The following is a 14,014-nucleotide window of genomic DNA, read 5'->3' as shown; positions in this document are numbered from 1 at the left end:
CCTCCATAAAGAAAGGAAAAGAGGGTTGACTGAGTTCGGGAAAGAGATGGAAGAAAGGACAAACTTATCTCAGAAGTGGAAAAAAATGCAAGGTGCCCAAGAGGGATGATAAGATGTAAGCTAAGCGGCATTGAGGAAAAGCAGAAACCCAACCACAAAAGGCGTGAAAAGGATCAGAAAGTACTGGAGGTCGAGGACGGGCAGGAACAGCACTGGAATTCCTAGCAGCTCAGAAGGACAAGTGCAGCAGGGGAACAGAACGAATGTTTCAAGCTATCACCAGAGAACTTTCCAGAAACAACAACAGAAGGCCTACATCTACATCTTCAAAGGATCTACCAGGTCCCTGGGAGAATGAACACAGAATGATCAACTCTGAGACATCTCTTAATAAAACTGTTCAATTTCAAAGGTGAGCAAACACCGTCCAAGGCATCTGGGAAGAAGGATCTCTTACAAAGGCAAACATCTTGACAAAGGCAAAAAAATAAATCATGATCATTAGACTTTTCAATAACAAAGCAAGGCGACAATTGAGCAGCATTTGAAAAATACTCAATAAAAGCAAGTGTGAACCAAGGATTTTATGTCCAGCCAAGTTGTCCTTCAAGCACACAGGAGCCCCTCAGGAGCCGTCTGTCAGAGGTGGGTCTGGTCAGCACAGAGAGGACTAGAAGCCTCCGGCAGAGGATGCACAACGAAAGCTTCAACAACAAAACAAGGGACGGAGGACATTAAAATAGGTCAGGAGCATTAGCATGACAACCACTGCAAAAATACACCTCTTCTTTAATTAAAAACATTAAGGATCAAAGAATACACAACCCGTAGAAAAGGAAAGTAATAGAGCCCACGAAACATGCACACAACTATGGGATATTAGGACAGAGTGGAGACTCCACACACCAGTTGTGTGAATAAGCGTGAAGGAAGGATTTACCTCACTTATTAGACATGACTGGTGTGTGACAAACACACACCGGGCAAGAGGGGCAAACGAAGACAGCAGAGGTGCTTCTGTTGTCCTGAGAACAGACAAGGTGGAATTCGAGGCCAGGACACATTAAATGTGACAAGGCGGGGCACTTCTCAATGCTCACAAGTTGTGATTCCTAAGGAAGGTATATATTTGCACAAAAAACATGACAATCACGTATGACGTAAAAACCGCAGGACACGGAAGGGTCCGTGGACAGAAACGCGTTAGTAATGACTTCAACGTGCCGTTCTCAGTACGAGAAGGGGACATCAGTGAAATCAGTGACGACCACAGTCCATCAGGCGCATCCGTGGATATACATACAACACCACCTGATGAAGAAGATACACCCTCTTCCCAAGTGCCCGTAGAACATTCACGACAGTTGTTCAAAAGGGCAGCAAATCCCAATAAGGCAGAAACATTACAATGGCATTCTCTGATCCCAATGCAAAAAAACTGGAAATTACAGAAACACAAGGACCCTTCCACATGGAAATCAGAAATCTTTCTGAAAATCAGTCTCGGGTGCTGGGAGCTTGTGGGAGTTCTCTTCTGGGGGCTTCTGATTTCTCAGTGGGATGGGAGCAAGGTTGGCGGCAGAGGGAAGGGGCAGGGTGGAGGCAGAGAGGTGTGTGGCTGGGAATTCAAAATGGGGAGCTTTAACTGAGGGAGGTTTTGCCGGCTGAGTGTGACAGAGGGGATAAGGGGCTTGGGTATGTCCAGGGAGTAACTAATGCTGGTAAGGAGGGGGTGAGGATGGGTGAGGGGCGCTGAGAAGGTGGGTGGGTGGTGGACTGGAGGCTGTGGAGGGCAGGTACCCTCACGGGGGTACCGGAGGACGTAAGCTGTGAGGGGTGGTGGGGAGGGTGGAGAGAGATGCTCCAGACTGGAGGTGTCCGAGCCAAGAGGATGACCGTGGGAGTGGGCGGCTGAGGCAGGATGGAGGACAGGATTGCTGGGAGAGAGGAGATGCAGGCATTGAGAAGTGGGGCTGAAGGAAAACCCCAAGATGCAGACAGGGGGTGTGAGTGAGACGGTGACTGTGATCGGGAGTGCCATCTGCAAGGACCTAGGGATGACTCAGTGCAGGTGCCTGGTGGGTGTGTAGCTGGGGCTCAGAGCTGAGATCTGGGGGAGGCAGAAGACCCTAGCCCAGCTCCAGACTCGGGGGTCTGAGGGTTTCATGAGAAAGCCAGGCCCACCTGAAAGGAGTGTGGTGACCACTGGGGGTGGGGGAGGAAGGAGAGGTCCTTGGAGGATCAGGAAGGATGGCAAGACTTTGATGTTGGCTGGGGTCTTGCCAGGCGCACCTCAGGTCCTGGGCACTTCCCCCATGAGGTGACAGGTGATTGAGGCTGGGGTGGGGGTAGAATGAATGGTGAGCCGTGCCTCCCCAGAGGCTGCCTCAGGAGATGTGCAATAAATGGACGGGGACGTGGGCTCCCTCCCTGGGCCCAGACCTGTGGGGGTCCCTGTGGGCTGGGAGGGGGCAGGCAGGAGGGCAGAGCTGGAGGTGGAGGCCCCACCCCCTGCCTGGGGAGGCTGGAGGGTGGGCAGTGGGGGCAGTGAGGGAGGGTGGGGCCGGGCACCTGTCCAGGGGTATGGAGAAGTCCAGGAAGGTGGCCACCAGCTCCTGCGTGTGGTTCCGGGCTAGCAGGGTGATGGCGTGCAGGGCATTTTCTTTGGCTTGGGGGATGCGGACAGAGCAGAGCTGCAAGTGGATGGCCCGGCCCAGGTTGGCAACCTGTGTAGGGAGGCAGGGTTATGGGGGAGAGGGCTGGTCTGAGAGGGGAGGCCAGGCCCCGCCCAGCGAAGTCTGAGGGAGGCACTTGTCCACCCTGGAGTCCCAGGCTGAGGGGAGAGAGGCCCCACCACCTTGCGTGTGGCATGTGAGGCCCTCAGCCTCCGTCCAAACACCGCCCGGTCCCTGGAAGGCTCACACACACCCGCCTCACATCTCCCGAGCACACCACTTTGGCACAGCCTGTCCTGGGGGCCTGGAAGGCCTCTCCCCAGCCACTTCCGGTCTCTCTTGCTGCCCAGGTCCAGTGTCGCCCACCTGGGCCTTCCTTACCTGCAGGACTTGGCACCCATCATCCTGTTTCTGGGGGCGCACCCCCACCCCACTGGGGGCACGTCGTTGCCTTTGCATTTCCTATGCTGTCCAGTCCTAATCTGTCTGTCCCTTCCGCCAGACAGAACTTCCAGGAGGGTCTGTGCCTTCTCCTCCCCCTTGTCCTACCCCAGAGCCTGGAACAGCGGTGCCATCCATGCACACGTGCCCCATGACCCTGCAGACACCACTGGGGACCCCAGGACACCTGCTTGGGCCTTTCATTCAGTCCGTGGCACCTGTCAGGGTGGGGTCTGTGTCTCCTACATCAGGCCCAAGCCCCAGGGTGCTGACTGCCGGGTGTCCGTCCCTCTGCCCCCAGACCTGTCCTGGCCCACCCTCAGCGGGTGCCCCAGCCCCTCACGGTCTCCAGGCTGGACCCGTGCTCCTTGATGGTGGTGAGCAGCATGTCGGCGGCTGCCTGAATGCGGAAGGGGCTGGTGGAGCCCAGGCCGTCGATGGCTGTCCAGATGAGGTCGGTCAGCTCTACCATCGTGAGATGCTTCATGACCTCCTGTAGCAGCAGGAGAGGGGGCAGCTGTCACTGTGGGCCACTTGTGCCCAGGTGCCCGCCTCCTGCCAGCTCTCTTCCCTTCTCCTTGGCTTCAGGCTGCCCAGGTCTCTGAGCATGTCCAGACGTCTGAGCTCCTCTCCTCCGGAACCCCACACGTGTAGCCCATTTTGCAGGTTGGCTGCCTGCTCATCTCTCTGAGCCAACCACGGCCCAGGTTCAGGAAGGGAGAGCATGATGCCCATCGTGGGGCAGAGGCCCGGCTCCCTTCCTCACTCAGACCCCAGTGCTTGTCCTGGGACCTGCCTGGCCCAGCCAGCCTCCTTTCCTCCCCTCCTCTGCCCTGTCCTCACCTCGTGGGCTTCCCCATGTGTTAGCCTCTGCCCAGCTGGGTGCTCCCCATGCCAGGCCCTAGTCCTCCTTACAGCATTTTAATCAAGAGCTTCAGAGCTGTGAAGGATCTTCAAGGGCACCTGGACCAACCCCCAGACCCAGAGAGGGGCACGGGCACCCTCACCACGGCAGAGGCTGGGTCGAGAGCCCAGGGCTCCTGTCCCATGGTAGGGCTTCCTCAAAGCCCAACTGTTTTCTGCCCACGTTCTCCCAGGAGCAGCTCTAAGTCCAGATCATGAGCCACTCAGGGGGAATGAAGAGGGGCTTGGGGAAATGCAACATGGTGGGTGGGACCCCTGCTCCATAGCCACTGATCACAGTCTCTGAGAGGGAGGGCTGGGCCAGCCTGGGGCTGCTCAGGTAGAACCTTCTGGAAGGACTTAGAGCATTGTTGCCCACTATGGTAGCCACCAGCCACACGTAGCTATTTATACTTAAACTTAATTAAGTAGAATTTAAAACCTCAGTTCCTCAGGAGCACTAGACACATTACAAGTGGCTCCCTTGATAGTGCAGATAGAGACATTTCCATCCTCCCAGAAAGTTCTATTGGGAGGCTCTGACTCGGAGCATCTGATAATCAGAGGAAGACAGAAGGCTGGTGATGGGGCGCCTGATAGAAAAGTATAAGGTCTGCAAGGACATTAAGGGGGGTAACACGTTTCTTTGCATGTTAGGATATTTGTCGAAATATTTGACAGTCTGTTAGTCTACCTATATTAGATGTAAAAATAAGTATTAAATAATGTTTGAATATTTATTAGAATAATTATTCTAAAATTTTGGTAAAATGTTTGTGAGAATATTAGGATTAGTTGTTGTTTAGAGTATTCAAAGTGATTTTAGAGGAATATTTGTAGTTCACAACAACTTTTAAAAAAGAATATTAAGCTGCTATAAATCTGGTTAGAACATTTGTTAGAAGATTACATTTAAAATTGTTTTCTGAAATGTTGAATTTTGGTTAAAGTTCGAGCATTGAGAATGTTTGTGAAGAAATGCAACTTGGAATGGTGGTTAGATTCTCAAAATCCCAGAATACTGCAATCTCAAGATTGGTAAATACCTGGGAGATGTCTTACTTTAACCCAGGGCATGAATAAATGTGAAATGGAGGTGGCAGTAATGGTAGAGATGGTGGTGATGGTGGTGGTGGTGGTGGTGGTGGAGGTGATGGCAGTGATGATGGTGATGGTGGTGATGATGATGATAGTGATGATGGTGGTGATGATGGTGATGGTGGTGGAGGTGATTGTGGTAATGATGGTGATGGTGGTGGTGATGATGATGATGGTGATGATGGTGGTGGTGGTGATGGTGATAGTGGTGGAGGTGATGGCGGTGATGGCGGTGATGATGGTGATGGTGGTGATGGTGGTGATGATGGTGGTGATGATGGTGATGGTGGTGATGGTGGTGATGATGGTGGTGATGATGGTGATGGTGGTGATGATGATGATGGTGATGATGATGGTGATGATGGTGATGGTGGTGATGATGATGGTGATGGCGATGATGATGGTGATGATGGTGGTGGTGGTGGTAATGGTGAGGATGATGGTGATGGTGATGGTGGTGATGATGGTGATGGTGGTGGTGGTGATGATGGTGATGGTGGTTGTTGATAATGGTGATGGTGGTGGTGGTGGTGGTGATTGATAATGGTGATGATGGTGGTGATGATGATGATGGTGATGGCAGTGATGATGGTGGTGGTGGTTGATAATGGTGATGACGGTGATCTCTGGTGGTGATGATGGGGGTGATGGTGATGATGGGATGGTGGGGATGATGGTGATGGTGGTGGAGGTGATGGCAGTGATGGCGATGATGATGGTGGTGGAGGTGATGATGGTGATGATGGTGATGAAGGTGTAGTGTAGCCAAGATCACAGAGGGCATCAAGGACAGACTTGGGGACAGAATCCAGGTCAGGTCTCCATTCCAAACCTTCCCAATCCACCATCCCTTGATCAGCAGACCCTCCCATCCTCTCTCCTCTCTGTGCTCCTGTCCGTTACTGTGTCTTGCCTAAGGAGAGAGAGCCAGAGCTGAACACCCACTCCCTGTGTGCCGGGACAGGGCAGGATACAGAAGGCTTCTCAGTCTATCTGAGAGCCTGAGTGTTTAGTACGGAAAATCTAAAGCCCTGGGGCCCCTTCACCACTGGCTCCCTCTGAGCTGCTAGCCAGGGAACCCTCCTGCCCTGCCCCACCTCTGCTCCCTGCCCAGGTTCTTTGGCATAAACTAGGCTTACCCATTCTGGGACTGGAGACTTGATGTATTGGCCCCTGGGCTTTAGACTGTCCATACTTAAACCCTAATTGACTGTAGCACTGAAAGCCCAGTGCACTTGCAGAGAACACAGTGCAGAGAACACTGGAGTCAGCCGGGACTGGATTCAGAACTTGCTGGGGCACTCACTAGCTGTGTACAACCACTGCTTCCTCATTTGGTTCAATCTGGTTTAACTTAATGGGTGGCTCTACCACCAGGCCCTGCACGGGGCCCTGGCAGGACCCTGCTTCTGGCCCGGAGGGCTCAAAGTCTAACAGGGGGACACTGACAAGCATACCACGTACAGGGGTCTTCATTAGCCATGCGCTCAACACCAAGACTGGGCAACAAAGTCACCATGTCAGAGACATCATGAACTGACCACTCAGAACATGAGGCTCCATGAAACATGGCTTGTCCTGCCAACACCAGCATCCAGCCTACACTCTGCACCCCAGACTCACTCATGTTCAGAAGAGAACACAAGTCAACACAAGAAAACACAGAATGTCACAAAGTTACAGGATCTCACTGGGGTGACAGAAGGGACACTGGGGACTGCTGGGCTCCCCCAGGCGGCTGACCAAGGAGGAGCTGCCTGAGGTCAGCCAGATGACAGTGCAAGAGAAGACAAGCTCTGCCTTCACAGGAGGAGGGTCTGGCTTTCAGAGGATAAGAGAGGCCCCTGGGAAAATGAGGCATGTGGGGATATTTCTGCAGAGTGCTCATCCTGCAAAAAAGCAGACTCAAAGGGCAGGACATTGTATGGTGCCTCGGAGAACACCTACCATGGGAGCATCCTGAAAGCACCATTTACTGGGTGCTCATGCTGGCCAGGACTTCACAGCACCACTCTACCCATTTTACAGAGGAAGACAGAGGCTCAGAGAGAAGGGGCTTGTCTAGGTCACACAGCCAGGAGGGACAGAGCTGGGACTCAAGCCTAGGCTGCTGACCTCAGGGTCTGTCCCTGGCCCCTCCCTACAATTTCCCTTCCTCCAACATCTCAGTCCCATGCCAAGGGCCAGGGACTTCTCCAAACATTCTCAGTTAATCACCAAACAGGTGAGATCCCAGCCTTGGCTTTAATACTCACACCTGGCCCAGGCTCTGACCCCCTGGGTCCAGCCAGGCCATGCCAACAGCTGGAAGCCCTGTCAGAGGGGACAGCGGTGGGGGTCAGAGCAGAGCATGGCCACGCCTCCCCACCCGGACCTGCCCTCCGTTCTAAGGGCTTTGACCTTGATAACTTGGGAGCTGCCGAGCTGGAGGATGCCATCCTTCGGGAATGCCATCTCCTGAGAGGTGGTGGGAGCTGTCTTCTGGTCTCCACTGCTCCAGACGGGAGCCCCATCCACGTTGGCCTGGGAAAGCTGCTCGGGGGCCTGCACCTCCATCTTTGGAGTTTCCCTCACTGGCCAGGGGTGGGAGTGGGCAAGGGTGAGGGCAGGGCAAAAGTGGGCTTGGGGTCTAGGATGGGACAGGCAAGAGTCAGGGCAGGGTCACTGGTAGTCAGGGTCAGGCTTATGCCCATCTGGGGACGGGAGTCTGAGGGGGTCTGGGGTAGGGGGACATTACAGGGCTGTGGCTGGGGTTAGAGGTGGGTTTAGGGGAAGATCTGGGGTGGGGTGCATTCGGGGATGTGGGTGTGGTTTTAGCTGAGGCTGTGGTTGGGGTGGCAGTGGGCCTGCTGTGGTGGCCCTCGGGGGCTCACCTCTCTGGCGTATCAGGAGCTGGTAGAGGTGGCCTACCCCTTCCAGGCTGGAGTGCTGGGTGGCCCTGTCCGGGTCCTGGCACAAAATCCCCAGCATGCCCACCAGCTGCCCAATCCGCCTGAAGTCCTCTTTTGGCTGTGATGAGAGTATGGGAACCAGTGACCCCGCCGCAAATCTCTGGCCTGCTGCTCAATCACAGCAGCAAGTCCGGCGTCAGAAACCCTCCGACTGTGTGGCAGGGCTGCGACTCAGCTCTCAGGACCCCGGGCCCAGGCTCTGCCCACCCTGCCCGCACACTACAGTCAGCAGCCCAGGGCACACTGGGCAAAACGTAAGGGGTTGCCCAAGACTCAATAAGCAAGAGAAATTATATTTTAACGCAATATTTAGAAAAATCAAACTGAAGGTAACAATTCCTGATGAACACAGTTTCAAAACTGTAAATAAAGATGGTCCGTCCCTGCACTTCCATGACCTTACCTCATCTTGCCTCACTCCCCGGGCCCTCACCCTAGTCGTGGTTTCAATAAAACTTTATTTACAACAATAGGCAGCCGGCCGGTGGCCATTTGCTGAGTGGATTGTTTTAAAACATTACATTACACTATTTATCTTGACTGCGGAATGTTCTGGAGCCTGGTAAATTTTGCGCCCCAGGTGAATGCCTCGCTGCCTGACGGCAAGCCTGGTCCTGTATTGTGGAAATTAATTTTGAGTAAATTGCAGGCCCTTTGAGCCCCTCTAGAGGGGTCTTCCTCGCCCTGGGAATGCCGGAGGAGTCTGTGCAGGGAGCTCTCCCTTGGCAGAGCACCACCCCTGCCTGTCCGCCTCCCTTAGAAAGGCTTGCACCTGCCGGGCATCAGGCAGAGAAGCTAATTTTCTCATGGCCCCGTAAGTCACCCCAAGGAATGAGTGCTGATTTTGGTGGATAAACGCAGAAGCGCTCACTCCCTGAACGTGCTGACATTCATTCAACCCAAGGGTTATAGCGACAGATGGCAGTTAGGCTGCGAAGCCTGACACGCTGGGGGTCAGGACGCATGCAGGGTCGTGATGGGTGGAGGCGTTCCTGCGGTCACCGCTGACCCTGGACTGGGCCAGGTAGCACCTCATCTGATTCCCAGTGTATCCCTCTGAGGAGGACTCATTTCCTCCCTTTTCTTGGGCGAGGAACTGAGGCTCAGGGCGTGGAAGAACCTGCCCAAAGCTTCAAGGAGCGTTGACAGGAGCCCAGCCTCCTGGGTCAGGGGTCCATGCATCTGGGTTCAGAGCCCAGCCGGGAGGACTTGAGCAGGGGGCCCCAACCTCCGCCCCCAGCCTGTTCCCTTGCGTGTAAAAAGGGGGATTACATGCCCTGTTGTAGGGCACTCAGGGATCCACCCGTCCTGGGGGCAGAGGTCCAGGGGGCCTTGAGCCCCACGAGCCTGTCAGGCTCCAGGAGGAGGACGGCTTGGCTGGGGCAGCAGAGGGGGTGTGGGGCCAGAGGGCTGGATACTCACATCCAGGTAGGGGTGGTGGCTCAGGAATCTGAGAAGGGCCACGCAGCTGTGCACAGCCCGCTGCCGCTCGTGTGCCTTCTCCGACGCCAGCCAGAGGTACAGGTGCTGCGGGTGGGCAGGGGCGGGGAGGGGGTGCTGCAGCCGCGCACCCCTGCTCGGGCCAGTTCCCCTGGGCCACCCGGACACCAGCGCAGCGCGCCGGGCTTGGCCCAGGCCCCGCCCCCTTGGCCGGTCCGCCGGCAATCAAGGCTCCGCCTTGCCATCTCCTGAGAGGTGGTGGGAGCGGTCTTCTGGTCTCCGCTGCTCCGGACGGGAGCCCCAGCTCAGGCTCCGCCCACCTTCGACTCAGGCCCCACCCCCTGGGCGTCCACCACGCCCCCTGTCCTGCCCTCCGCGTCCCCTCGCACTGCCTGGGCTGATCCTGTGCTCCTGGCAACCCCGCTCTGGAGGAGGAGGAGGGATTCCCTGCTCAAAGCCCTTCGAGGCTCCTGGTTTTTAACCCCCTTGGCGCCATGCACCCCTTTTCAAAGTAGTGCTTTTCTGTGCACAGCATAAACGCACAAAATTACAAAGGGATACCAACACATACTGAAACGGTTATATTGAACAGTTTTAAGCCCAACTCGAGCCTCTTTGTTAAAGCGATAGATGATTACATTTAGTGATTCTGAAGGCGGAAGCAGTAAACGGTATTTGGAGATTCTGGGGCCCAGCAATGTCCTATGACCACATCTGTGACTTCCGCTGGTGGCAGACGCAGCCACTCCCGGCCCTGCTGTGGTTTGTCACCAACATTCCCAGTGGGAATGAGTGAGTGAAAATGCAGGTATCTCCCCCCAGCCAGGCTCACACCTCGACTTCCATCTGTGCACTGCTTCAGCGGCTCCCCTCACCCCCACAAGGCCTCTAGGCTGGACGGGGTCTGGTCCTGCTGACCTGACCCAACCCTAGCCCACCTGGCCCCCACCTCAGCACCCTCCCCATGCTCTGGCCACGCAGAGCTCTCTCCATTCTGGCCCCTGTGCTCACCAGGCGTCTCACCTTTGACCCTGCCACACCCTCTGCCCGCTCTGCCCTTCCCTTCCTTTCTCCATCGAGTGACCTCCACTGGCCCTGACCTCCGACCCTCCCAGCAGAGCCAGTGTCCCCTCTCTGGTTCCTCCCCTGCCCCTGGACTGCCCCTGCCTGTTGACTGGTCTCCCTCCTATCAAGGTGAGAGCCCTGGAGGGCAGTGAGGGAATGGGGGTGTCGGGTTGTGAGCCCCTCCTCACAGCTGGAGACATGGCGGCAGAGCGAGTTCTCTGGGAGGGAGGGCAGGTCCCAGCCAGGGTCAGGGCCTGTGTCCTCATCCGTTTCCTTGAAGTGTGGTGCTCAGGGCCCACTTACCACCATGTGCACCTGCTATACCACCCTCCAGTTGTCCCAAGCCACTGCGATCCCTGAAGATGGACAGCCCTCCAGCCTCTGTGTTCCTGGACCACTCCCCACCCCAAGTTCAGGCCCTGCCTCCTCTGGGTCATCTTCCTTTGTCCATCCTCCGCCCTCCTGGGCCTCCCCCACCCCCGCACCGTGGGGCAGCTGGCTCTCACCGACAGCAAGAAGTGCAGCTCGTCGGCCGTGGGGTTCTGTATGATGAAGCTCTGCAGCATCTGGTCCAGGGCCTCCGAGGTCTTGTTGTAGAGGGTCTGTGCAGGGATGTGGAGCAGGTCAGGCAGCCGCCGAGCCCCAGCTGCGACGGAGTGCCAAGGCCTGTCGCAGGGCCTGCGTGCCCTGGTCTCTCAGCGAGAGTGGCACCCATTCGTGCACATTCCCAAGGCCAGAACTGGGCAGGGGGCAGTCTGGGTCAGACCTGCCCAAGGTCACAGGTTTCTCAGTGGCCAAGGGAAGTTCATTGCCAGCAGGCCTGCCTTCTCGGGCCTGCAGCCTGCCGAAGACCTGGTGCCCAGAAGGATCTACTTGGTTTAATGCTTTGTGGTCCCATCTTGAAATTCTTCATCAGCTTTGAACAAGGGCCTGGCATTTTCATTATGCATTAGTTGTGGCAAATTATGCAGCTGGTCTTGACTGTTGGGTCTCACGTGAGACCCCCAATCTTTGCTGCTTGGCTCCCCAGGCATGCTCAGGGAGGGAGGGGGCCACAGAAAGTACCCAGCCCACCTCCCTGTCAGAGTGTGTTGGAGCAAAGCCCTGGGCACTGGCCATCAACTCCCTGGGTGCCCTGGGGACCTCGCTTCAGCTCTCTGTGCCTACCTTGGTCACCTGAGACCCGCACGTGAAGCCAGCCCCACCTGCCGGGGTGCACACTGAACGGGAATGAACAGGACCCCCAGCCTGGTGTCTGGCACCAGGCTAAGCTCCCTAGGTGAGCCAGCCATGATGTTGTCATCTGGTAATGGGGGCGCTCTGGATTCTGCGGGGTAGGGGTTGGGGCAGGTGCCAGCCTTCCGGGGGGTGCTCCTGTGGTGTTGCCCTGGGCCCAGGGGACCCTTTGCACTCTCACCCCCCACCCGAAGTGCTTATCTGCCCCATTCCAGTCTGGACCCAGCCTAGGGGTGTGGTGTGAAGATCAGGGCCCAAGGGGCAGGGGTGGAGTTCGACCCTGACTCTGCCACCAGACAGCTCCATTTCTCTGAGCTGGTTTCCTCACCCTCCGGACGAGTGCTGCTGGGAGGGTGAGCGAACACATACACGGGACCTGGCGCACAGCAGATGCTCAGTTAACTCTAGCCCTGTGCCCCTCACAGTGAACACTTAGGCGTCAGGCGCTGGTGGTGCTCTGGGGAGATGGGTACATGCCCCCTGCAGCAGAGGCTTTTATTAACAGATCCCCGGAGGGGGCTGGTATCTGGCCCAGCCAAGGGTGGGCCGGCTGGGGCCTGGGTGGGTGTGACTAGTTTAAGCAGCTTCGCAGGTGCGGCTGAGCCCAGGGCTGCTCTCGGGGCCGGCAGGGACAAAGGCCACTCACACTTCTGTTCACAGAGCACCCCCTGCACAGACACGGGACACCAGCGTCTACTTTCATCCCGAGCTTCACGCACCATCAGCTCCACAGTTATCACCCCCATGTCCCAGGTGGGCAAATAGAGGCTCAGAGCGGTTAAGAAACGTGCCCAGGGTCTCCCTGCCCTGTCTATAGGGGTCAAGGGCCCTGGCTGTCTAGCCCACATCCCCTCCCAAGCCACGAGCAGCAGCGGGCTGAGCTGGGCCCCTCTCACTGAAGGGCACCATGCGCCAGCTTCGCACCTGTATGTTGGGCGGTTCTAGAAAGAGACAGGTGTGTTTCTCCAGGACGTCTAGCTGTGGCAGGGCCAACACGCTGTGGAGGCAGACGGACAGAATCCGTGACTTCCTCTCCAAGTCCAGGGGCGGCCGCAGCTTACTGTTTGGAGATAGAGGGCAGTGAGGGAGGGGTGTGGGGGCTGGTGACGGCAAAGGGCCACCTGCCGGAATAGACAGTCAGCGAGCCCTGAGCTGCAGCCCCTCACGCAGTTCTGCTCTTGACCAGAGACTCAAGGGAACACTTCTGCCTCCCGGGCCTGCAGGGCCTCCTGGGCGGGTGAGTCCACGAGCGCGTGTGCGGGACTCCAGCGTGGCCTGCTTGGGAGTAGTCGCTTCACAAGCCATGTACCCCGGGCTCCCCTTTACTGGACAGACTGGTCTCACCCCAGCCCTGGTTACACCACTGGGAACTTCAGCGGCTCGGTTTTGACAAATGATGACAAATTTTTGTTCTTTGAGGTGTGAGTTAATAGCAGTGGCCACAGTTTACTGAGGGCCTGTTACGGGCCTGTGAAGGGGCTGGGGAGCCTACCAGAGGCTGGACACGATGTGAATGGTCTGCTGGCGAGTTGACGTGCACAGCGTGTCCTGGGGTTCCTTCTCCACCAACACCTGCAGATCCCCAGGTGAACCTGAGTCATTCAGGCCTGGGCCTACCCCACTTCTGATACCCCGCGTCGTCCTGCCTGACGACCTCGGTGCCTGGCACTCCTGCGACCCACAGGATTGTGCTCCAGCTTCTCCCCCAACCCGTGGGGGCCTCCGTGACCTGAACTAGATCACAGCCTTTAGAAGGGCCCAGGTCATGGCTTCCCGCATACTGGCTGCATGACCTTGAGCATGTCCCCAGACTGCTCCAAGCCTTGTGGTTCACAAATAACATAGTGTTGTTGCCCCTGCAGGGGTGCAGAGCGCCGGGTCTGAGTCAGGAGGAGCTCAGTGAATTGTTATTTTATTATGACAATTCTGACTGTCCATCACTTGAGTGCTTCCTCCACTACTCTGGGGTTCTGTGAGCCCCACATCTCTAGTGAGCCGTGGTCTGAGCTAGGGCAGAGTATTAGCAGAGCGGATGGTGCTGGCTTTCTGGGCCTCAGCTACATCAGCTGTGAGGTGGACATCCCTGGCCAGCTCAGGGTCACTGAAGAACCAAGAGAAGTGGGGGGCACGGATGTGCTCCCAGCTGCCAGAGCCTATGAGGGGCTTAGCCACACCCCAGAAATCCAACTTCCCCACCCCTTTGCA

The 14,014-nt window shown here is 56.5% G+C and overlaps 1 protein-coding gene across 1 annotated transcript in view; it reads right to left on the bottom strand.

The window, feature by feature from the left end:
- Nucleotides 1–14,014, bottom strand: part of LOC118546627 (maestro heat-like repeat family member 5) — a 74,086-nt gene that overhangs the window by 25,064 nt on the left and 35,008 nt on the right. Inside the window, exons 12-19 of the mRNA XM_036109478.2 lie at nucleotides 13,302–13,381; nucleotides 12,716–12,869; nucleotides 11,080–11,265; nucleotides 9,491–9,595; nucleotides 7,991–8,126; nucleotides 7,518–7,690; nucleotides 3,460–3,609; nucleotides 2,572–2,726 (exon numbers count right to left, since the gene is read on the bottom strand). Coding sequence (XP_035965371.2) covers nucleotides 2,572–2,726; nucleotides 3,460–3,609; nucleotides 7,518–7,690; nucleotides 7,991–8,126; nucleotides 9,491–9,595; nucleotides 11,080–11,265; nucleotides 12,716–12,869; nucleotides 13,302–13,381 — 1,139 coding nt within the window. The remainder of the gene's footprint in view (nucleotides 1–2,571; nucleotides 2,727–3,459; nucleotides 3,610–7,517; nucleotides 7,691–7,990; nucleotides 8,127–9,490; nucleotides 9,596–11,079; nucleotides 11,266–12,715; nucleotides 12,870–13,301; nucleotides 13,382–14,014) is intronic.

The sequence above is a fragment of the Halichoerus grypus genome, chromosome 5, assembly GCF_964656455.1.
Source record: "Halichoerus grypus chromosome 5, mHalGry1.hap1.1, whole genome shotgun sequence".
In the NCBI taxonomy this organism is placed as follows: Eukaryota; Metazoa; Chordata; class Mammalia; order Carnivora; family Phocidae; genus Halichoerus; species Halichoerus grypus.
The sequence above is the reverse complement of the archived record's forward strand: the minus strand, read 5'-3'. Positions and strand labels throughout refer to the sequence as shown.